This window comes from Tiliqua scincoides, chromosome 5 (assembly GCF_035046505.1).
Source record: "Tiliqua scincoides isolate rTilSci1 chromosome 5, rTilSci1.hap2, whole genome shotgun sequence".
Taxonomy (NCBI): Eukaryota; Metazoa; Chordata; class Lepidosauria; order Squamata; family Scincidae; genus Tiliqua; species Tiliqua scincoides.
In genome coordinates, this window is record NC_089825.1 from 116,635,809 (window position 1) to 116,658,900 (window position 23,092).

The 23,092-nt window shown below is 45.5% G+C and overlaps 1 protein-coding gene across 1 annotated transcript; it reads right to left on the minus strand.

Annotated features, from left to right (window-relative positions):
* Nucleotides 1-1,327: 1,327 nt before the first annotated feature.
* On the minus strand, nucleotides 1,328-22,395 carry LOC136653376 (vomeronasal type-2 receptor 26-like). Its single transcript, XM_066630282.1, has 3 exons — nucleotides 22,350-22,395; nucleotides 19,256-19,906; nucleotides 1,328-1,407 (listed from the first exon to the last, which is right to left on the minus strand). Exons 1-3 carry the CDS (start codon nucleotides 22,393-22,395, stop codon nucleotides 1,328-1,330), a joined length of 777 nt encoding a protein of 258 aa, XP_066486379.1.
* Nucleotides 22,396-23,092: the final 697 nt, after the last annotated feature.

Sequence of the window (23,092 nt, forward strand, 5' to 3'; positions counted from 1 at the left end):
GAATAGAAAACAAGAAAGCTAAATTCCTAATCACTTACTGGATAACCTGGCAGCATAACATCTGAGGGCATACAGGACACTACCACATCCATCAACGGGCTAGCTCACTGATCGCAGATGGAATGCTGATAGGTGGCAACTAAGCACATCCCAGGAAGGATCTTTTGTACCTAAGAGGCTTCCTTCTGGAAACCTCCCACAAATCAGGAGGTTCTGGACCTCATGAAAAACTTAGAAGGATGATGCAACCTGGCCTGAGTGTTGCACCAAGTAGTAACTATGGTGGTTCAGCCATTTAGAATTAATGGGTCCCCAACATTCAAGGGAATGATACCAGGCCTGTTCAGGAGCAATTCCCCCCTCCTTTCCTGGACCACACAGCTGAGGCCAATTTGCAAGTAATGGCCTAGCACTGCTTGGCCTTGAGAAGAAGAGGCCAGCACAGATAAGCCAGCACTGATAGAACACGTGTCTCTGTGAGAAGCCTTCCAGTTGGCAGCTTGTTTCCATAGACCTCTGGACATCTGAGAGCTGCCTACATGCCCAATATATATATTTTAATCCCAAGTCTAAGAAAACAATTATTTGGGACAAATTTATATACTGAATCAGTTAACTGAGAATGTGGTGGCAACACTAGATGGAATTGTGAAAGATCTGAAGATATGCTCAAATGAGAACGGGCAGTTTCCGATGTCTCCAATACCCAATATAAAATGAGGCACTTTGCTACCATCCTACATTAAAGTGTTCTTTTATCTTAAGGAGGACTGTGACTGCTCCCCCCACTGCATGATGCGGTGCCCACCCCATTGGCATGACTGCATCAGTGCTGGAAAGTTGGATAGGATTTGGCCCCAAGTCAAACAATGCAGTGCTCTGCTAAGGCACTTGGGCGCCCGCTGTGAGAGACAGGAAGGTGGACACCAACATCAGCCCTTGGCCTGATCCAGCAGGGCTTATGTTCTTTTGTACTATTTGGAGGTATGATAGCAAAAAACAAAGTGGGTCAATTCACACACACCCCAGCAAAAGAAATAAATCTGAGTAGATCATATTCTCCAGCAGGCCAGTCTGGGGCCCTTTTCTTGCTAAAATTTGTGCCAAGCCCAGGAGTAACTTCTGCTGGAGAAAACTTACCTTCTCCAGGTAAGAAAAACATGTTTTCCACAGTAAAATTACACAGGAAAATCCCTATTCCACAGGGAATTTCCACTTTGAATGTCTTGTCCTTAATTATCTAAAATAGTATAATTAATTCCACAGTTTAAGAGACATGCTATTTACGATCAACTACCTGCCTGTATAATAAATATATTTTGTAGGCTTAGGCACTACCAATAGACAAGTTTCCAGAAGTCTGATCACTAATGCAGTCCGTCCGTCCCCCCACTCCAGCCTTCGGAGCTGGGAAGAGATACAAACAGGCATGGGGGAACAGAAGCTCTGTGGTAGAGCCCAGTGGTTTTGAATGGAAGAAGTCCCAGGTTTAATTCCCTACATCTCCAGACAGAGCAGAGAAAGAGCAACTGCCACGGAGCTTCCCCCATCAGGCAGCTTCCTACGTTCCTTTGTGTACTCCCAGGTTGTGAACTGAGGATGCTGGTATTACTGGTCCTGCTGCTGGAACTCCTTCCACACACGGTATGCAGAACTGCCACTGTTAACTGCACAGTTCACAACCCACACCCTCCACTTCACGAGTACCATCAGTCCGGAGATCTCATCCTTGGTGGCATTGCTTCTCTGACCTTCATTATTTCTCCTTCAACAACCTTCACAGAAGAACCTCCACCAACACTGTATGAAGAGCTTCTGTAAGACCATTTTGAAAACAATCACATAGTTTTTGCTTTTTTTTTTGGTGGGACACTGGAATGATTTCCCTTAAGAGATACAGCCCAAGAACATACTTTATTGGAGTAGGGTCTAGGAAAAATTGTCCCGAGCATAGATTTATTTATTTTCTTACCGAAAGCAGTGACACACCAAGTTTCTCTGTCTCCTTTTATTTAGTCTAATCAAAATCTGCCCCTACATTGCCTCTCATTTTAATCCATCAGTTATTTATTGCAAATTCATGGTGTTTATATGGATGGAATCCATTCACATTCATATTTAGAAATAACCAAGACCTCTTCTCTCTTCTGGAGATTGTAGAGTGTGAAAAACATCTGGTGTTCCTCCACCAACAAATGCTAGGGATTTGCAGGATATCTTTTTCAATTCCTGCTCTCACCTACTTGCTACTTGCTTGCTATCACCTTGAGGGAAGTTGGAAGCCACAATCTAGGGGCAATCCAGAGATCTGAGAAGAACTGAGTCTCCCTGGGGCAGCTGAAGTCCAGCTCCTACCCCACCTCCACCTCCCCGTGGCTGCCTGGTGACTGGACTAAAAAGCTTACCCCTCTCTCCACCTCCTGTCTGCCTGGCTGGGGTCACCCAGGTGGCAGCAAGCAGCAAGCAAGTAGCTTGGCAGAGAGCAAGGGAAGTTAGGAAGAGCTTGCTGGCTGGCTCTCTCTCTTTTCAGGGGTTGCAGTTCCCCCAGGCTGCAGCAGCAACTTTCTGACTTGTACGTTTAACTAAACTGTTCCTTTAACTACACCTCCCTAGCCCTTAAGTATACAGGACAGCATGCGCCACAGTCTCTGGTTGGTTTCAATCTTGATTCAGCCAATTCCTTCATCTAAGCACTTCCTGGTAGCCTTTGCAAACAGTGACACAGGAGACAGCCACCCAGAGACTGCAGCCAGTCACAGTAAAGTACTTTGCGTGTTGTGGGGGGGGGGGGGGGAATTTGTGAACCACAGAAAACTGAAACCATGGATAATGCATCTGCAGTTAAGGGGACATACCTGTACTCTGCAGATTAGGATCAGTAGTTTTCCCTGTCCCTTTGATCCTCATAAGAACCCTTTCTTTCCAATCTCAAGGGCCCCCCTGTTCTTTTGTGTGTATTTCAACGTCTCCCACTAATGGTCTCTATCTGTGACTGGCTGGGAAGGAAACTGAACACAGTCATAGCGGAAACCTCTCATTCCCTTCACTTTCCTCAATTTCTCTCTTCATTTAACTCCTACCTGTCCAAATGCAGTGATTCATAAGTATTTATTTTACTTGCAACCATTTAAGATCTGACACTCATCTCCTAAGCAAAGTAACTGAAAATAAACATGCCATTTCCTTACTTACCTCAGGGCACAATCCTTACCACTTATGTCAGCGCTTTCCAGCACTGAGGTAAGGGCAATGCAGCTCTGCGATAAGGGAACAAACATTCCCTTACTTTGAGGAGGATTACTTTGAGGAGGCCTCCATGAGTGACACCCAACTGCAGGATGCAGCACACGTCCCATTGGCACCACTAGGTCAGTGCTGGAAAGCGCTGACATAAGGGGTTAGGATTGCGCCCTAAATTTCTTAATAAATTCTCTCTTCTCTGAAAAGCTGAATCTCATGCTTACTGGTAATTTAGAGGCACACTGAAATTGTTTGCGCTGCTATCCATATTGATGACACCCAAGCTGTCAGACATTGCCAAATTCTCACTCTGGATGTATTCTAATTCCCCAAATATGAGTTTATTGTGTGTGTATTGTTTACTTTATTGTTTGCTACTAAATTGTTTATCATTATGACATGTTTAGGAATGGACACATGTGCGTGTGAATGAGCAATGTTGGCAAAAATAGCTAATGTGATGTTCTGACAAAGTCGGATAATATTGGATTGTGTTAGATGTGGGAAGACCACCTAAGGGTAGGAATTCCTTAAAGAGAAGTTGCATAGATAGTAACTGGTAATGAAAACCTTCCACACCACATATTTTTAATATTCTTACAAATTTTGGAATATTCTCCTGACCAAGAACGCAACCTACATTTCAGTGTTCTTCCTAAAAATTATCAGCACATCCTGGCCTTGGCATTTGCGGTCAAGGAGATCAATGGCGATCCAGACCTCCTACCAAATGTCACTTTGGGCTTCCACATCTATGACAGCTACTTCAAAGAAAAATGGACCTATTATGCCACGCTGCTACTCGTGTCCACACTGGAGAGATTTGTCCCCAACTACCTATGTGATACCCAGTACAATCTGATAGGAGTCATTGGGGGACTGGACCCTCTAATTTCCCTTCATGTGGCAAATGTCTTGGATGTCTACAAAATTCCACAGGTAGGAGTTAAAGATAGGACTCCCTTTATTTCCAATTCCTTCCATGGTGGGACTCATTGTGGCATAATGAGTTTCTCAACAGTTTCCAATCCTGGTTTCCTCATTTGTCTTTCTTTATGATATTTTATTTTTATTAAATATAATAAGGAGAATAGAAATGAGTATATCTGAAGCAAAAGATCGACTACCGATATTTCAGTCCCAAAATTAGATTCAGTGATACAGGAATAATGGTTTTGTGTTCAATGATTCTGTATTCAAGTTCTGTTCAAGCCCCTACACAGCAGGGAGTGCATGCTGTGTTGCCACGGCTGTGTTCTATGATGCAGGAGGAGACAGAACTGGGCTGACACTCATTTCTGAACAGCCCAGTCCTATGGACTTCAGCCACCAGGTAAGAAGACAGTGAAGGTAGGAGGGGATAGTAGAAAGTGGAATAGGGTAGGGAGGGAGCAAAACTGGGCGGGGGGTGGAGTGGGACAGAGAGGCTGTGGGAGGAGGTGTATCTGGTGGAGATGGCACACTCCATGTACAGCCTCCACACCCCATTTCTCTCCCTGCACTTGTGCTAGTGAAATTGCGAGTGCAGGTCCAAGGAGACCCATTGTAGAGCAGGGGTGATTTAAATCCCCTTTCCTTGCTGAACCCTCCCAATCTGCCTTCCCCCTGGAGACAGCACTGTGTTTTTGGCACAGCTGCACCAGAGGGAGGGAGGGAGGGAGGGAGAGGGAGAATAGGATTGGGTCACATGCCACATACCCCCTCTTTGAAACCAGAGGTCTAGCTGCTGCCAAGAAGTGCAGCTGCAGTGTCATCCAGTATATTTAAAGAATAATTCTAAAAGTGAACCGAAGCCATGGAGAAGCAGCAGGCCCTCTTACTGTTGCCCTTTGAAATGCCCCCTTCACCCTTCTGGGCTTGTGAGCCAGCAATGTGACGGGCACAGCCTCCTAGCCATAGTCTCTTGGCTTCAGTGGAAAGAGTGGAAAAACCTTCTACGGAGGTGCCTCACAGAAAAGAGCATGATAGTTCCCTTGTTTCATCCCCGTCCTTCTCTAGCAACTCACCTTCCATCCTGTTAGTCAACAAAGATTCCCTGCAGAAGAAAATTCCAAAACTCTTAAACTTCATGAGGACGAGCATGTTAGGACAGCTACCTTCTCCCATTTTCGGGCAGTTCACATGCACCACTTCTATTTGCAAAAGAAACACCCCCCCCCAATTACATAAAACAATGGCAGCATCTTTAGGTAAAAGGGACATGTTTATTGGATTACAAATGGCAACAATAGCTACCTTTACAGCAAGTTCTAACTACAGAAACACCACAAAATGCTTAAAGGCAGAAACAAACCTAGGAGAGTGCTTTGATCTCTGTTTCTCTGCCCGGGCTCAAACTCTACATCACTTTTCAGCAGCAATAGGTTCTCCATGCTAATCCTGGAAAGCTGATCAAGGCAGGCAAACTGTTCTCCTTTCCTAAGCCAGACAGGCTTTAGACAGAGTTCATGATTCCAGTCCAAGGGGTTGACAGCATCACTGAGCCAGAGAGACTCCAGGTTTGTCACAGTTTCCCACCAGACCCCTGCTTATCTCAGGGTTAGGGACATTAGGTCCTAATCCTGTGTCTTGCCCTGCATCATACCTGGCAGCCATGTCCATTCTGGCTGAAAACACCTGAGATATGCAAGAAAACAAAACAAACCTCCTTGCTAAAAGCCAAACAAGCAAGAGCAGAAAATGCCTACTATGCCTTGAATGGACTATTTTCTAGTCTCAGATTAGCCCACAGGCTGGTTGGGTTGAAGACCACAATGCTGCCTGAAACAGACCAATGAGGACTTTGCATCCTCTGCCCAATATACATGCCCTGAGCTCCAGCACTGATCTGGATTGAGCTCAACCTAGCTCGCTTCATGAAGGGGCGGGCTGGCAATAGGACATTTTCACCCATAGTACGTGGGCAGCATTCTGAAAGGTTCTGTTAAAAAAATATGTGATTTCTGTAAAGATTTCAGACAATGAGCTTGAAAGTACTGCATGAAAGTGATCATACTTATGACCTTCCTTCTCCCTTCTCTTTAGCTTATCTATGGCTCTGTTCCTGTGATGGATGATAAAACCCAAGGACTTCCCTTCTACCAAATGGTCCCAAAGGAAGACTTTCAGTATGCAGGGCTTCTCTCCTTACTTCTGTATTTCGGATGGACTTGGATTGGGGTTGGTGTTATGGATAATGAGAATGGAGAGAGATTTGTGCAGACTGTGCTTCCAGTGTTTTCCCTAAAAGGTATCTGTTTTGACTTCATGGTGAGACTCCCTCAAATACCTATTGTCACTGAAATCATGGACTTGCTGAAAACAGGAGCAAAAATACGTGATAAAGTCATTAAAAGCACAGCAAATGTAGTGGTTGCTTATGGAGAATCTTATTCCATGATGTTTTTTAGATTTATTCCATATTTATCAGAACTTGAACATGAGACAAATCCAGCACAAGGTAAAGTGTGGATCGTAACAGCCCAGGTAGAAATCACTTCAATGGCCTTTCAGAGGACTTGGGATATACAAATATTCCATGGTGCGCTTGCCTTTACAATTCACTCCAATGATCTACCTGCATTTCAGCAATTTGTGGAGAAGAGACACCCTTACAGAACAAAAGGGGATGGTTTTCTCAGGGACTTCTGGCAACATGCATTTGACTGTGTATTCCCCGATTCTGTCAAAGGCAAGGTGGAGTCAGAGATCTGTACAGGGGAGGAGAAGCTGGAGAATCTTCCTGGGTTTCTTTTAGAAATGAGCATGACCGGCCGCAGCTACAGTGTCTACAATGCTGTCTATGCTGTGGCCCATGCCTTACGGGCCATGTCCTCATCTAGACTCAATCACAGAGCAATGATGGATGGAGGGGGACAGAAGCTTCAGAAGCAACAACTGTGGCAGGTAATAGAGGCATATCCTTGTAGTTAACGGCAAAACACAATCGGTATAGTAAACAGTCTTGCCCAATTCTTCCTGTTTTTCCATTTTCTTATTTTTGCTCTCTGTTTTTGTTCTCATCCCAAAAGTGACAATCAGTGTTAAGTGCACATCCCCTGCTTTCTTAGTCGTCTCTGAACTTAGATATGCAGTGTATACTGTTAAAAAATGTGATTTGTTATAAATCCTGTTATCACTGATATCTAAAAAGTGTTCTTTTCCTCATTCTTTCACCCTGACAATTAAAAAGAAACCTCTTTAGTTAAGTCCATGAGACCACCTTGCTTGTGTGCTTTTCTGCAAAGGTTCCTGTAGTTCAAGGATAAGGTTCAAGCCACTGACCAATGTGAAGTTTTGTGTCAGAGTTTATATTTTGACCCAGATTAGGAGTTCAATGCCCATGTTTGTAAGTGTCCAGTGTGAGAGATGACACTTGCATCCAGCTTGTGTTAACTTGTCCTTTCCTCCCTCCTCCCCATTAGCTTCATCATTTTCTGAGAGGAGTCTCATTTAACAACAGTGCTGGAGATGCAATTTCCTTTAACCAAAATGGAGAATTAGAAGTTGGATTTGATGTTCTGAACTGGATAACTTTCTCCAACCAATCCTTTTATAGTGTAAAAGTTGGGAGGATGATTCCCAAGGCTTCCCAAGACCAGGCATTTTCTATCAATGAGGATGCCATAAGGTGGCATAGGTGGTTTAACCAGGTAGGACCAAATCAGTCATTCATTCATTTGAATTCTTTCAGTTTACATTAATCTTTGGATTTGTCCAGTTGCGCTGGACAAAGCTGAAATTGACAGACAATAGCAGCGTATCGCAAAATGGAGAAGGGGAGAGAAGGAGGGAGAGAAAGACAAATAGAATTAATGTTCATGATTAACTAATGCTAATTAATCACAGTTCTGCAGCCCAATCCTACTTCCCTCTCTAGCCTATAGCCTGCTGCTGGCAAGGTGTTGGGGTGACCAGATGACTCGATAGATAAAAGTAAAATTCCCTGTTTACCTCCCTGCCTGGCCTACAATGGATATCCTTGGAACCCACTATTGGACTCAACATGGGTTCCTGACCTGCATCTAGAGGGCAGACCTGTGCCCTACAGATGCGATTTGAGGTGCCCTCTGGTCACATCTGGAGGTGTTGGGAGGTGTGGGGAGACTGCATGTGGCTTCCCCAAGTCCCAGAAGGCCCTTTGGAGGCCTCTGAGATGCAGTTACAGCTTTTTGGAAAACTGGAAGTGCATCTTAGAGGCCTCAGGCAAGCTCTCTGAGAGGCAGGAAGGCCGCACACAGTGTCTTACAGGCCTCTCAAAGCCTTCTGGAATGCGGGGAGGCCGTGTGCAGCCTCCCTGCACCTCAGAACACCTCTGGACACGACTGGAGTCTTCCATGGACCCACTTGCAGAACCCGTTAGCTGTGGATGCCTAGGGCCAACTCTACCGGCAGGATTCAGTTATCCACAAATTACTCCCCTCCCGAGCACCCCCATTAACATTGTTGGAAATCTTATCGGGACAAAGTTTTCAAGGTAGACAAAACTAAATCTAATGCTAAACTTCTGCTTCTTGTTTAGGATCTAATTTCGCCCCGCATTCAGGTTCCTGGCAGCCTGCTCTCATGGCACTACTGCGTAAGCTTAGATTATTATAGCGACCTGTTAAAATAAGAAAGTTTCACCCCACTAAGCTTTTAAACAATGTTAAAAGATGTGGGAGGGGCACATGGGACTAGCATTAATACAGGTGTCCCCTGTATCTGCAGTTTCCGTATCCATGGGGCCCCCCATGCTAATCCTGGAAAGCTGATCAAGGCAGGCAAACTGTTCTCCTTTCCTAGCCAGTTTTCTAGATGCTTAATAGTTCCTTGCACTTTTGTCAGTGCGTCCGCCATGTTCTGGCTTGACTCACAGTATGTCAGGCTGATTAAACCATCAGACACACATTGCTTCACATTTTGGAAGCGTACATCTGTGTGTTTGGATCTCCCTCTCACACCAGGTGTCATAGCCATCTGGATGGCTGCCTGATTATCCTCCATTACTGTAATTGGTTTAGGTACCTGTATGCCAAGATCTAACATTAACTGGTTGTACCAAATAAGCTCCAAACACATCAAACTTAGCGCAGCAAATTCTGATTCACATGTGGATAGCGACACATGTCTTTGCTTTACAGTCTTCCATCCCACTAAGGCTCCTGCCAGAAATAGTGTCATGCCTGAGGTTGACTTCCTTGTCTCGGTGTCGGAGGCAAAATTTGCATCCACATATGCTGTAAGACTCAGACCACCCTTAGGTTCAAGGTACAAGGACAAGTCTATTGTTTGTTTTAAATATCTCAGAACACGTTTGGCGGCTAGCCAGTGTTTCTGTTTGGGTTGGCTTGATGCTCTGGCCAATAAATTACAATCCATTGCTATGTCCGGTCTACTCCATTGGCTAATGTACATTAAACTCCCCAGTAAGGACTTATACATATTGGTGTCAAACATGGGACTGGGTGATTCATCATTCTCGAAGTCAGTCTCCATAGGTGTCTTCACCCCATTGCACTGCTCCATGTTAAACTTTCTGAGCAAGGCGGCTATTTTGCCTCTTTGTGAGATTTTATAGCCATTTAATACTTTGGTAATATCCAGTCCAACATAATTGTGTATTTCCCCCAAGTCACACAATGTAAACCTTTTTCGCAATGCTTCTATAAGAACATTTGCTTGTTCTGCAATTTTACATAGTATTGCAAGGTCATCAACAAAACATAGTACAATGCATTTTAGCTGGCCTTTACCCCTGGTAAAAATACATGGGTCAGCTGTGCCTTGTTGGAATCCCTCCTCCAGTGCAGTAGAAAGGCATTGTTTCCACTCGTAACCAGATTGCTTTAGTCCATATAGGCTCTTTTTAAGTAGCCAGTACCCTTTATCAGTTTCAGCAGTCCCCAAAGGTTTTCTCATGTAAACAGTGTGTCTAAGTGGCGCGTGTAAATATGCGGTCTTAATATCTAAATGCCTAATTCTATACCCTTCCTTCGCTGCTAACACCAGCGCACTATACAAGGAACAATTTCTGAGAGTGGGTGTGAACAGTTCATCATAATCTGACGCATCCTGTCCAAATCCTTGTGCAACAAGTCTGGCCTTACATTTTGTCTGATTATTTGCATCCCTCTTCACCTTGAATACCCATTTGCACCCAATTGCCTTTTCCCCTTGTGGGAGATAGGTTTCCTCATACACATTTAAATCATGCATAGATTTTAACTCAGCATTGATAGCTTCCTTCCATGCTGTTTGTTCACTTAAAGGCATGTCCTTTATAGCGTCATATGAGGAAGGTTCAATGAATACTTGACAGATAGTCCCTGGTTTGAACCGATCAGGTTCCCTACATTCTCTGGTGGATCTACGGGGTATACTGACATCCTCATCAGTCTCATCAGTAGGTTGTGGGTCTGGTATCTCAGTTTCAAGTTCTGGCTGCAATCCTTTTTCATCCATATCAGAGAATGTCTCCTCATCCCTAGGCTCCTCCTTCAGTATAGGAGGTAGTCTTTTAGGCGATTTCAGTTTTACTGGGACAGATTTCTTTGATTGTAATCCATTGTAATCTGCCATCGGGTAGGATGTGGCAACACATGGCCCCAAACGTTCCCACCCTGTAGTGTCCTCTAAGAATTTTGCACTTGCACTAATAACAATGTCCTTTGAGTGCAAGTACCCAAATCTGTACGCCTTGTGGTTCGCTTCATACCCAAGGAAGTACATCTTCCTGCTTTTCTGTTGTCCTTTACGCCTTTGTGTCTTAGGAATGTGTACATATGCAGGGACACCAAACACATGTACATAGTCCAGAGAGGGTGTTTTCCCATGCCATATCTTATATGGTATCTGTCCAATGCCAGAATGCCAGATCACATTTAAAGTATGCAAAGCACACATCATTGCCTCGCCCCAATATTTAAACGGTAGTCCACTGTCTTTAAGCATGCAGAATGCCATATTCTGCAAAGTTTGGCCCCTTCTTTCACAGTGGGCATTGTGTTGAGGTTGATAAGGTGCTAACATGAGATGCTCTATGCCATTTTCTTTTAACAATCTTTCAAACCTTTGATTCACAAATTCACCTCCCTGGTCAGTTATGATGCATTTGGGTAGCCTGCCTGTCTTCCTCTTTACAAACTTCAGCCAGTATTCCACTGTCTGGCTGGTCTGTGCTTTTGTGCCCATCAGATAACAAAATCCAAATCTAGAATGGTGATCCTCAATGGACAACACAAACCTAGCTCCTCCCATACTGGGAGAGAATGGCCCAATTAAGTCCATGAATATTAGGTCTAGCACCTCTTTGGTTACGTAATTTCCAGGCTTCCTGGTGGGTGTAGCTTTGGACTTGATAGCCTTACATACTTCACAATCCAAGTACAATCCGCATGATCTCAACGTAACCCCTTCTGATTGTTCTACTGTCCTTTTAAGGGCTGGGAAACAAGCATGTCCCAATTGGCAGTGCAACTTATGGATACAATGTGAGTGTGCTGCTTGGTTAGTCAACACTGACCCCACAGTTTCTTTTGAAGTCGAGTATAACAAATACAATTCACCACGTAATTTAGCAGTTGCTACGTGCTCAGCATTCTTCATTATTTCATACTCCTCCGTATGGAATTGCAGGGTGTAGCCCTGTCTTTTCAACACGGCAACAGATAGGAGGTTGTAGGTCAGGTTTGGTACAAATACCATTTCAAGGGTTTTGTGCAGTACTGGCAAAAAGAGTTTCCCTTTCCACACACACGGGCAGTGACTCCATCTGCTAGTGTGACACATTGGTTTGCTGCAGGCTCAAATGATTGAAACAGTCTCTTATCATTGCAAATGTTTGCCGTAGCCCCACTGTCAATAACAAAGTAGTTTTCACATTCCTTTGTTTTTTCGGTGACAGTCAAATTCACCCCTCCTCCTTTGCCATAACGGAGGGGTTTCTTTCCTCCCCTTTTTGACCGACAGTCTTTGATTAAGTGGGAAGGGCTCTGGCAGTGATAACATTTTTTCACGGCAGAGTAAGCTTTTGCAGAGTCAAGGTCACTTACTCTTTCCACAGGTGCTTTCCCTCTTTGCAGGGCTGAGGAATTCTGCTTATGATCTCTAAGCACTTTGTTGTCTTTTCTCCTTCTTTCCCCATCAAGGAGTCGACTTGTCAGGCTAGCAATTGTTAGTTCTGCTTGGGGTACTACTTCCAAATTTGCCACAAACTGATCATAGCTTTCATCGAGGGAGCAGAGAATTATGTACACCTGCTGCTGTTCAGTAAAATTTAGCTCCTTTTCCTGGAGTTCCCCCAGAGTCCGTTTCATAAACTCTAGGTGAGTCAGCATGTTCCCTCCTGGCTGGAGGCATGTCCGTAGCAATTTTTGCATGAGATGTATCTGCGTGCCGACACTATCTCACACATAGATGGCTCTGAGTGCCTCCCAACATTCTTTCGCCGAGATAAGTCCGTCAATGTGGACTAGCTGCTGGTCCTCCAAGGTCAAGCCAATTATACATAATGCTCTTTCATTTTCCCTTTGGAAAGTTTCTATTAGTTCTGCGTCCTCCTCCTCATTGAGGACTGCCAAGTCTGGTGGATTAACCACCACATTCCACAGAGCCTCTCGCTTTAGCAATAACGAGACTTTACGAGACCAAGTGGCATAATTATGTCCGTTCAACCGGGTTATCAGGAACCCTGAGGCTGCAACTGTGCTCATCTCCATGCTCTTAATCTTTTCAGTCACCTGTAGCTTTAACAGTAACAACAGCAGTTCTTGTCACTCACCAGTTCACAGGATCAACTCAACAGTTGCAGGGACCAGGTCAGCAGTTCCTGGGCCCATAACCCATGTTAAGGTTATGTTTGTATGGGATGGTTGGTGTTGGTCCCTGCTTTGTCCCAATGTGAGCAGGTTGCATGAAAAACAGCAAATACTGCAGAGTTCTTTCAGCAGATGTATTTGAGTAAGGGATATCACAAGTAGAATAGTCAGTAAACAGTCCAAGAGTCAACACGAAGAGCAGTCAGTCCAAGTATAACAAATCCAAATCAGCTTCCAACAATACACAGTCAAAGGTTCAGTCCATAAGTCAGTAATAACATAGACATACAATATCCAGCCTCCTCAGTCACTGGCAGCAGTTCCTCAGTTATCTCCATCAACTCCCCTACTGCTGCACTGGAAGCTCCAGCAGACTAACCTTATGTAGTCAGCTTAGCCAATCAGTGCTGGCTTGGTCACACCCAGGGTGTGTCAGTCCCAGGTGCCTGCTGATTCTGCTGACTCAGCAATCTACACCTGCTCCCTGAACCAACTTGTAAGCTGTGGTTCTGCTTCCCTCAGAACACAAAGCTAACAATGCATACACACCAGCGGGATGTGTGCTGAATCCTGCAAGGGGGGCGGTAGTCACAGAGGCCTTGTCAAGGTAAGGGTATGTTTGTTCCCTTACCTCGGGGCTGCATTGCAACTGCATCGGCACTGGAAAGTTGGATAGGATTGGGCCCTTTGAAGTCATTTGGGCCCTTTGAAGTCAGCCTCCAGCATCTTCCCACCCTGGCTGATGTAACAAAGTCTCATGGCTGTAAAGCCACTGGCAGGGTGGCAACATTCTTGAAGAAGCAGTAGTTTCCTTGCATCTCTGGAGTTATGAAATAATATGATTTTGGATACTAACAGGTTTGACTGTATTGCTGATTTGCCAAAATTTTTAACAATGAAAATTGTCTGAGTATTGATCTTTTCATTATCTTACACTATTATTTTTAAAAACAACAACAACAACAATGTTGAGAGTTATGGTGGGCACTTAATAAAAATGCCAATTTTTTTCCCCTAGACATGAATGACTGTGACAAATGGGTTTTAGGAATGGGTTAAGTTTTAGGAATGGGTTAAGTCAGAATGCCAGATGTAGGGGAGAGCACCAGGATGAGGTCTCTTGTTATCTGGTGTGCTCCCTGGGGCATTTGGTGGGCCGCTGTGAGATACAGGAAGCTGGACTAGATGGGCCTATGGCCTGATCCAGTGGGGCTGTTCTTATGTTCTTATGTTCTTATGTAAATGCACAGATGAAACCTACCCAAACAGAAACCAGGATTTCTGCATTCCCAAGGAGATAAGCTTCTTGTCTTACGGAGAGCCTTTAGGGATCACTTTAGCCTTGTCTGCTCTTTTGTTCTCTTTCACCACAGCTCTGGTGATAGGGACATTTATGAAGCACCACAACACTCCCATCATCAAGGCCAACAACCGCAACCTCACATATGCTCTTCTAATTTATCTCTTGCTCTGTTTCCTTTGTGCATTGCTCTTCATTGGAAAACCGGGGAAGGTGACGTGTCTCCTCCGACAAACTGCTTTTGGCCTCATCTTCTCAGTGGCTGTTTCTTGTGTGCTGGCAAAGACCATCACTGTGGTTCTGGCTTTCATGGCCACCAAGCCAGTATCCAGGATGAGGAAGTGGGTGGGGAAGGGACTGGCCAACTTCATTGTTCTTTCCTGTTCCCTTGTTCAAGCAGGCATCTGTATTTTGTGGCTGGCAACCTCTCCTCCATTCCCCAGTCTGGACATGCATTCAGTGGTGGGAGAAATTCTACTGAAATGTCATGAGGGGTCTGTGACTCTTTTTTATTGTGTCCTGAGTTATATGGGTTTCCTTGCTAGTATTAGTTTCATTGTGGCATTCCTGGCGAGGACGCTACCTGACAGTTTCAACGAGGCCAAGTTCATCACCTTCAGCATGTTGGTCTTTTGCAGTGTTTGGCTCTCCTTTGTTCCCACCTACCTGAGCACCAAAGGAAAGTACATGGTGGCTGTGGAGATCTTCTCTATCTTGGCCTCTGGTCTTGGGCTATTGGGTTGCATCTTTTCTCCTAAATGTTACATTATTGTATGGAGACCCAAGCTGAATTGCAGGGAACAACTAATGAGAAGATAGCATTTGGCAGTGTGAGATTATATTGCTTTTGTCTGCTGTTCAAAGAAATTTTTTTGTACCTGCATCAGAATATTTGTGCAAGTCTTCTTCCCAGCAGCTTAGTTCCAAATGGAAACTTCTTTATGTTAAGCAGTAGAGTATACAAATATTTTAAAGAGTAGTAACAATTTTGAATGTTTAAAGATATATAGTTAAACCACCTCTGCCCAAGATTGCCTAAACACACAGGGATCAAATGTATGCACCTCTGGGCTGGGCAGAAATGGGTTAATATCCTTGAGTGGACTCATCTGAAGAGTCAGTTAGATGTAATCCGAAATGCATTGCTGCTTTGCAGGCATGTGTGGCTTAACAACCATCCACTTAATGATGGACCGCATATACAATGGTGGTCAAAGCACAACAAAAAGGCTCTTAAATAGGCAATCAGTTTCACATAGCCTGCAGCAGAGTGTCTCTTTACACAACAGAGAGAGTTTTAAGGATAGATGAGGCAATCTGTTTCCGGTAGACTATGCAGCCAGTGAGTGTGTGGCAGGGAGTGTCTGTTTATACAACAAAAGCTCTAGATTGGGCTGAATGTTTGATTAACAACCTATTTGCTTAACATCAGGGATAGGAGAACATATCCCCCACGTTATGTGACACCTGCCAGTATTTGTGTTGCTTCCCAACATTGTCTGATAACATCTAGATAAGATGAACATATAATGTAATGTCAAATATTACACAAGAACATCTCAAAAGTATCATAACATGGTATAAAGTATCACATTTTGTTTTTCTTGAGAATGTTATACTGCTAAATAGAAGCATAGAAGATATTAGGGGCTCTGATTTCTGAAATTCTTAAAAATATTTGAATAAAATGCAATTCTTTAATGAGTACTTAAATGACAATTCAGCCCTTTTTATCTGCCTTATCTAGCCCCTTCACCAATGAAGCTGTGCCACCACAGCATGTGCATTATCTTGCGGGGGGGGGGGTGCAGTCCCAAAGGTCTCCTCTGTGTTTGGGAACATTGGTTCCTTTGCCTGAGGGTGAGCCTTCTCTTTCCTTGATGGGTCTATTCAGACCTGTGCCAGACCTGTACCATTTTGCTGGTGCAACCCCAAGTGGACTCAGGAAGGTGGATCAAGTTCAGGAACAGGGATAGGATATCGGTGGCACCACTGCCACTTGACACCACCACATCTTCCCTGCTGCAACACACACCCTGCCCACATCTCCCTCCCTCTCCACAGTTCCTTGCCAGTCTAGAGAGCCTCCCCACACCATCCCTTTCCTCCCCATACTCTTTGACGTGATCCTGAGGCATGTGTACTTCATTTCCTGACACAATTAACTTCTGGAACCAGCTACCTCTGGAACTGCCTGCTGGCTGGGCTTCTCCCTCCTTGGCAGGGATGATCTCAGTGTTTTTCCCGGGGGGGGGGGGACGACACATCATCTTACGGCTCTCTTCAGAACTAGAGCGGAACAATCAGCTAATTATTTCGTCCTGCTCTTGTGGCAAGAGGAAGACCAAGGAAGGACCTTGTCAATCCATCAGGCCAGAGCAGCTGCAGGGAGATTCCTTCCTGCTCCCTGCCAGAGAAGAACATGGAGCTCCAACTGGCAGTTGCTCAGCAACCACAGAAACAAAACAGAGTTGCATTTCGGTCTCTTCGGGGTGAAGTTTCTAGCTCCAGTTACTTGTTACTGAGGGGTGCTCCTTGGGGGGGGTACAAAAGTGGGGGGAGCTGCTGCATTCTAGGAAGCCCCCTTTGCCTTCACTCAAGCTCTCCCTGTATATTTGTAAATAAAGCAACTGCTATAGAAATGCCAGGCACTCTCTGTCACCTCGATAGCAGTGATCCTCAAGCTCTCCAGGAGTACTGATAAGTGCTGGTGGGGGCGAGACAGTGGCAGTGGCGTTGCTAGGGGGTGTGGGTGGTGCGGGCCGCATTGGGTGACGGCCCAGGGGGGTGACATGCTAAAATCATGGTGGTTAGGAGTAATGTGGTCATGTTATATACCGTTGGATGTGGAATTTCCAGAGGAATGCAATGCAAAAACCCTGAGTGAAATATCTCCTTTCTATCATAAGTTATGGCCAAAAAACCGGGCAACCAAAAATGCATGCAGCCCTATGGAAAGTGAAACTGAGCTGTATAACGCATTTACTAGTGAGTAGACAAACATGCCTTAGTTGGTCAGAAAGGGCAGGCTGAGAGGAATCCAACGACACCAGAATGGTCCTGATCCAATGAATGGAGCCCAAAAAAACACCTGAGACGGAGGTCCCTCCCTCCAAGCAGAGAAATGTATTGAGCCCAATGGAAAGCGAAACTAAGTCTCAAGGTCACTTTTACTTGCGAGGAAGCAAACATGCCTTGGCTGGTGGTCAGGCCAGGCAAAGGGGAATGCGAAGCTACCAGAATGGTCCTGATCTGATGGAACTGGAGCTCAACAAATGCTCTAGAATGCAGCCTCCCCCCCCCCCCCCACTAAAAAGGATCAAAACAGAGGCTTCAGCTGATAAGGTGAACTTTTTTGAGACTTGCAAAGCCAGGTTGATCCTGACAGTGATCTGGTTTAAGTAGAAGTTCTTAAATTAAACTGGGCACTGGGTAGGGCTGAAAACCTTACTGATTTTGGAGGAAGGGTGTTATTGCAGGCAGGCTACAGAGGAAATTCATTGGTGGTTGGCAACCTTCAGTCCCGAAAGACTAAGGTATAAGCCTACAGCACCTGGTATTCCCAGGTGGTCTCCCATCCAAGTACTAACCAGGCCTGACCCTGCTTAGCTTCCGAGATTGGGCATGTGCAAGGTAACAGTTGCTGTTGAATTCATTGTGAGAATACAATTAAAATAAAATTGTTCTGATTCTAGCAAGGAGCCAGCAACAGAGGCAGAGGAGGTGAGATACATGAATTTATTAAGCACCTATCCTTGCATTCTAAAGACCTACCACTGTTACTGACATCACTTCATTTGCTCTGGTAAACATTTTAAATATACTGGGTACCAAGAGTGTAAAAACATCTAGTAAGGCAGTGTATTGACTGCAGTGAAAATGTCCTCCACACTGTAGGGCCACGGATAGAAGTTGACTCCTTATTCTCAGGGACATTTTTGTTAAGGCTTATAGATTGTAGAATTAGATATCACAAAGCCAGCTGCCCTGTGCGCACTTGAACAAATGTTATTTGTTAAACATTTGTGACCAAAGAAATGCTTCTTGATTACTGTAACTATTTGTTCTATGAAAGGAAAGGATCACCCCTACTGGGACTGCTACAAATGGCATCCCCCCCCCTATTAATCACCCAGCAAATTACACTCTGTCTTTAAAAACTGCTTATCCCATTATTTCTATTCTGCAAATGCAGGCACGAATTTCAGAGCGAAGGAATTCTGCACAAAAAATTCTGGTTTACATACACACAAATATCTGTGAACTGCAGACAAACAGCCCAATCCTGAGCTGCCCAGCGCACAGGGCTGCAGTGGCACCGAAAATGGCTGCCTCTGCATCCTGGGCACTACCCGGGCAAAGCTGGCAGCTTCTTGGGAGAAAGAAACTTTTGTCCCCTTCTCCCAGGTAAGGCAAGTAGCCCCACAATAGGGCTACTCGATTCTTCAGCGACCCAAAGGTTGGCACAGAATCAACAGCCTCCATGTCGGATCGGTGGCCCGACACAGAGGCTCAGGATCCGGAGAAACAAAGCTCCACCAGTCCTGCCTCCCTCCCATTCCCATCCCACTGCCTCCCCCTGGCATGCCTCTTCCCCGCCTTCTCCCTGCCCTCACTCTGCTTCCGCCTGCCCCAGAACACCTCTTCTCCACCTCCTCCCATGCCCCTACCTACCTCTCTGCCACCCAGTGATCGCGGAGCAGTGGAGCAGCAGCGGTCCACTAGCGCTAGCACAGCGCTGAGCTAGCACCAGTGCTGGACCAGCACTGAGGGATGCAGACTTGCCTTACGGTTTAGGATTGGGCCCAGCAACAAATGACACACTGCTTTTGCATCCCCAAATTCTACCTTCTCATTAACTTTCCTCTGTTATTCAGTTCAGGCCTCCATAAAATAATGTAATATTTAGGGGAAAAGATGCAACCCAGTAGCCCAAGACCAGAAGCCAAGATAGAGAAGATCTCCACAGCCACCATGTACTTCCCTTTGGTGCTCAGGTAGGTGGGAACAAAGGACAACCAAACACGACAAAAGACCAGCTTGCTGAAAGTGATGAACTTGGCTTCATTGAAGGTGTCTGGTAACTTCCTGGCAAGGAATGCCACAATGAAACTGGTAATAGCAAGGAAGCCCATATAACTCAGGACGCAATAAAAAAGAGTCACAGACCCATCATTACATTCCAGTAGAATTGTTTTCACCATTGAGTGCATGTCAGTATCTGGGAATGGAGGAGAGGTTGTCATCCACACAATATTGATGCCTGCTTGAACAAGGGAGCAGGAAAGCACAATGGAGTTGGCCAGTCTTGTCCCCACCCACTTCCTCATTCTGCTTCCTGGTTTGGTGGCCATGAAAGCCAGAACCACAGTGATGGTCTTTGCCAGCACACAAGAAACAGCCACTGAGAAGATGAGGCCAAAGGCAATTTGTCGTAGGAGACACGTCATCATCCCAGGTTGTCCAATGAACAGCAATGCAGAAAGGAAGCAGAGCAGGAGAGAAACAAGAAGTGTGTATGTGAGGTTGCGGTTGTTGGCCTTGACGATGGGAGTGTTGTGGTGCTTCATAAATGTCCCTATCACCAGAGCTGTGATGAAAGAGAACGAAGGAGCCGACAGGGCTAAAGTGATGCCCAAAGGCTCTCCATAAGATAAGAAGCTTATCTCCTTGGGAATGCAGAAATCCTTTGAAAGGCACACTCTAATTTAGACATTATCAAGGCATGATTGATGCTTGCTTACTGGTGCAGCAAGCAGATGACCATAGGCCCATCTAGTCCAGCTTCCTGTATCTCACAGTGGCTCCACCAAATTTCCCAGGGAGCCCACCTGGTGCATCCTGGTGCCCTCCCTTGCATCTGGCATTTTGCCATAGCCCATTTCTAAAATCAGGAGCTTGCACATACACATCATGGCTTGTAACCCATAATGGATGTTTCCTCCAGAAACTTGTCCAATCCCCTTTTAAAGGCATCCAGGCCAGATGCCATCACCACATCCTGTGGCAAGGAGTTCCACAGACCAACCACACGCTGAGTAAAGAAAAGTTTTCTTTTGTCTGACCTAACTCTCCCAACACTCAATTTTAGTGGCTGTCCCCTGGTTCTGGTGTTATGTGAGAGTGTAAAGAGCATCTCTCTATCCACTTTATCCTTCCCATGCATAATTTTGTATGTCTCAATCATGTCCCCCCTCAGGCGTCTCTTTTCTAGGCTGAAGAGGGCCAAATGCTGTAGCCTTTCCTCATAAGACTCCTCCCTACACTTTCCTACTCCCTTCACCACCGTCTCATCCACACATTGAGACCCCTGATCTCCGCCTGCCTAGCTGGCCCTGTGCGTGGAACAGGTAGCACTTCAGAGAATGCTACTTTTGAGGTTCTGGCTTTCAGCTTCCTACCTAATAGCTTAAATTTGGCCTCCAGGACCTCCCGGCTACACTTGCCTGCATTGTTGGTGCCGACATGCACCACATGCACCACAACCGCTACCTCCTCCCCAGCACTATCTACCAGCCTGTCTAGACGAGAAGTGATTCTCTTTGCCCCAGGTAGGCAAGCCACCATGCAGTCCTCACATTGTTTCCCTCCTCTCCAGGATGACGTCCTCTAGCCCCGAGACTTCCCACCCGGGCAGCTGAGGAGCTGCACGCCTGAGGTTGGGATGAAACCTGATCATCCCCGGAAGTCTCCCCACAGTCCTTCTCTGCCTTCCTCTGCTTCTCCAGGTTGGCCACCAAGGCTTCAAGGGAGCAGACACATTCCCTGAGTCCCTGGAGCTCCTTGCACTGAGGACACACCCATGACTTATGCCCCAGAGGCATATATGTTGCACTCGATGCAAAGCACTGGATAGCCCCCACCCTGCTGCTGGCTGTCTGACTCCATAGCTTTTTTTGTTGTTTTTATTTAGGGGTACTTGAAAAACCCTACACTGGTTAGCAGCCCTCTTCTCAAGGGAAGAGAAGGGCGGTATCTGGGGCCCTGGCTTCCTCACCCTGCTGATGAACTCACACAGATGCTAAACTCGCAGTGCCTTACCTGGCACTTTGTACCCGAGGCACTGGGTGTCCCAGAGGCCACGCGGTGGCAGGCGCTAGCTTTATACTTCTAGCTGGCTCATCCTCCCTCCCTCCTTGCTGATTGAAAAGGGGCTGGTCTTCCCAGGTGAGATTTCCCTGAATGGGGTGCTTGGATTTGCTCTTATCAACTCCCAAAGGTCAGTTGCTATGACCTAAAGGACAATGACTATGCTAAATTGCCCTGGCTGGGTGGGAACTGGCCCTTCCTAGGTTCTTTCCCTCCTACTTCAGTTCTCTGAGGCTGGACTGTTTTTTAACCTCATGCAGGTTTTTTATTTTAGTTTAAACTGCACTGGTTTAAGAGTTTTTTGGCTTGGCAGAACTTACACACTAAGGTTTAAATCCTGTTTAGCCCTGCTAAAATACTGCTTTTATTAAGTGTGCACCTTTATTTTATTTCTTTATTTATTTTTTGTCTCACCTAGATCCTGTGTCCTAATTTACTGAACCTTTAGATTATGTTCTAACTTAGATTAAGTTTAACTTGGGTTAAGTGTAGGGTTAATTTAAACCAAGCAGAAAAATTTGCTTTCCACTTTATCCTCCTCTGTTTTATTTATTTTTCCAAGTGCCTGTACTTTGGGCTCTTACTCATAAGTAGGACTCTGCTCCTGCTCAGAGTAGACCTCTGTACGCACTTACGTATTTATTTTTATTGCCCTCACGGAGCTCCTGTGCCCCAACCTGCTGGACCTTAGAATCCCTCTCTCAGGTTAGATTAGGTGCTAACTTAGGTAAAGCTAAACTAAAGGTAAAGCTAAATTTCAGTGTTGATCTAAGGTTGATTTAAGGTTAGAAGACAAAGAGTTAGAAAGAGTACGCTTAGCTTCTCCTTCTCTTCCTCCTCTCCTCTTCACAACTCAGGGAGCCTTCCCTCTCCTTCTCCAAAACTCAGAGGTCCACTTGCCTTCCCCTTCTCCTCGCACAGATGCTAAACTCACAGTGCCTTACCTGGCACTTTGTTCCTGAAGCACTTGGTGTCCCAGAGGACACGCATGCTTCTGCATTTATTAACACTAAGAAGTGACAAAGTGTGAGGAACGGAGGCAAGAAAGGAGGAGGAAGGGGCAGCAGGCAGATCACCCCACCATGCCTTTTTCCTCGCCTCTCCTTCCTCAAACCACCTCCACCTGTTAGTGTTTTGGTGGCTTCCCTATCCAGAAGCCACTTGATCTGTTCGCTACACCCGTCCTCATCCTTCCTTGCCTCCCTCTTCCTCATGCTGCCACCTCCTCATGACTTCAATGACAATGTCCCATCAATGACAATGAAAATGTTTCTCCCTCAGTGACAATGTTTTCTCTCTCTAGATCAGCCGTTTTCAACCAGTGTGCCTTGGCACACTGGTATGTTGCGAAAGGTCTGCAGGTGTGCCATGGGAGTTTGGGGAGGGTCATTTATTCGTAGGGTCATTGGGGGTGTAAGCCCCCCCCCACCAACAGCATGGTGTGCCTTGTAAATTGTCAAAAAACTGATGGTGTGCCTTGACAATCTTAGAACCTGGTCAGTGTGCCATGAGACGAAAAAGACTGAAAATCACTCGTGGGCTGAATCTGGCACCTGAGTGGAAGCGGCTGCCAGGCACAACTTTGTGAGAATATCAGAGTGAAAGATAAAATAGTTCAGTGTAGAACAGTAAGCTCTGCGTATGAAATGGAAGGTGTTTTTCTTATGCAGTGGTCTGCAGTTTGGAG

Coding starts and splice junctions, on each gene's coding strand:
- LOC136653376 (XM_066630282.1), bottom strand. CDS start 22,395: ATGCGTGTCCTCTGGGACACCAAGTGCTTCAGGAACAAAGTGCCAG. Junction 19,907..22,349: donor CTTCAGGAACAAAGTGCCAG/GTAAGGCACTGT, acceptor CTTTCATCACAG/CTCTGGTGATAGGGACATTT. Junction 1,408..19,255: donor CTTCTCTATCTTGGCTTCTG/GTCTTGGGCTAC, acceptor ATCTCTTCCCAG/CTCCGAAGGCTGGAGTGGGG.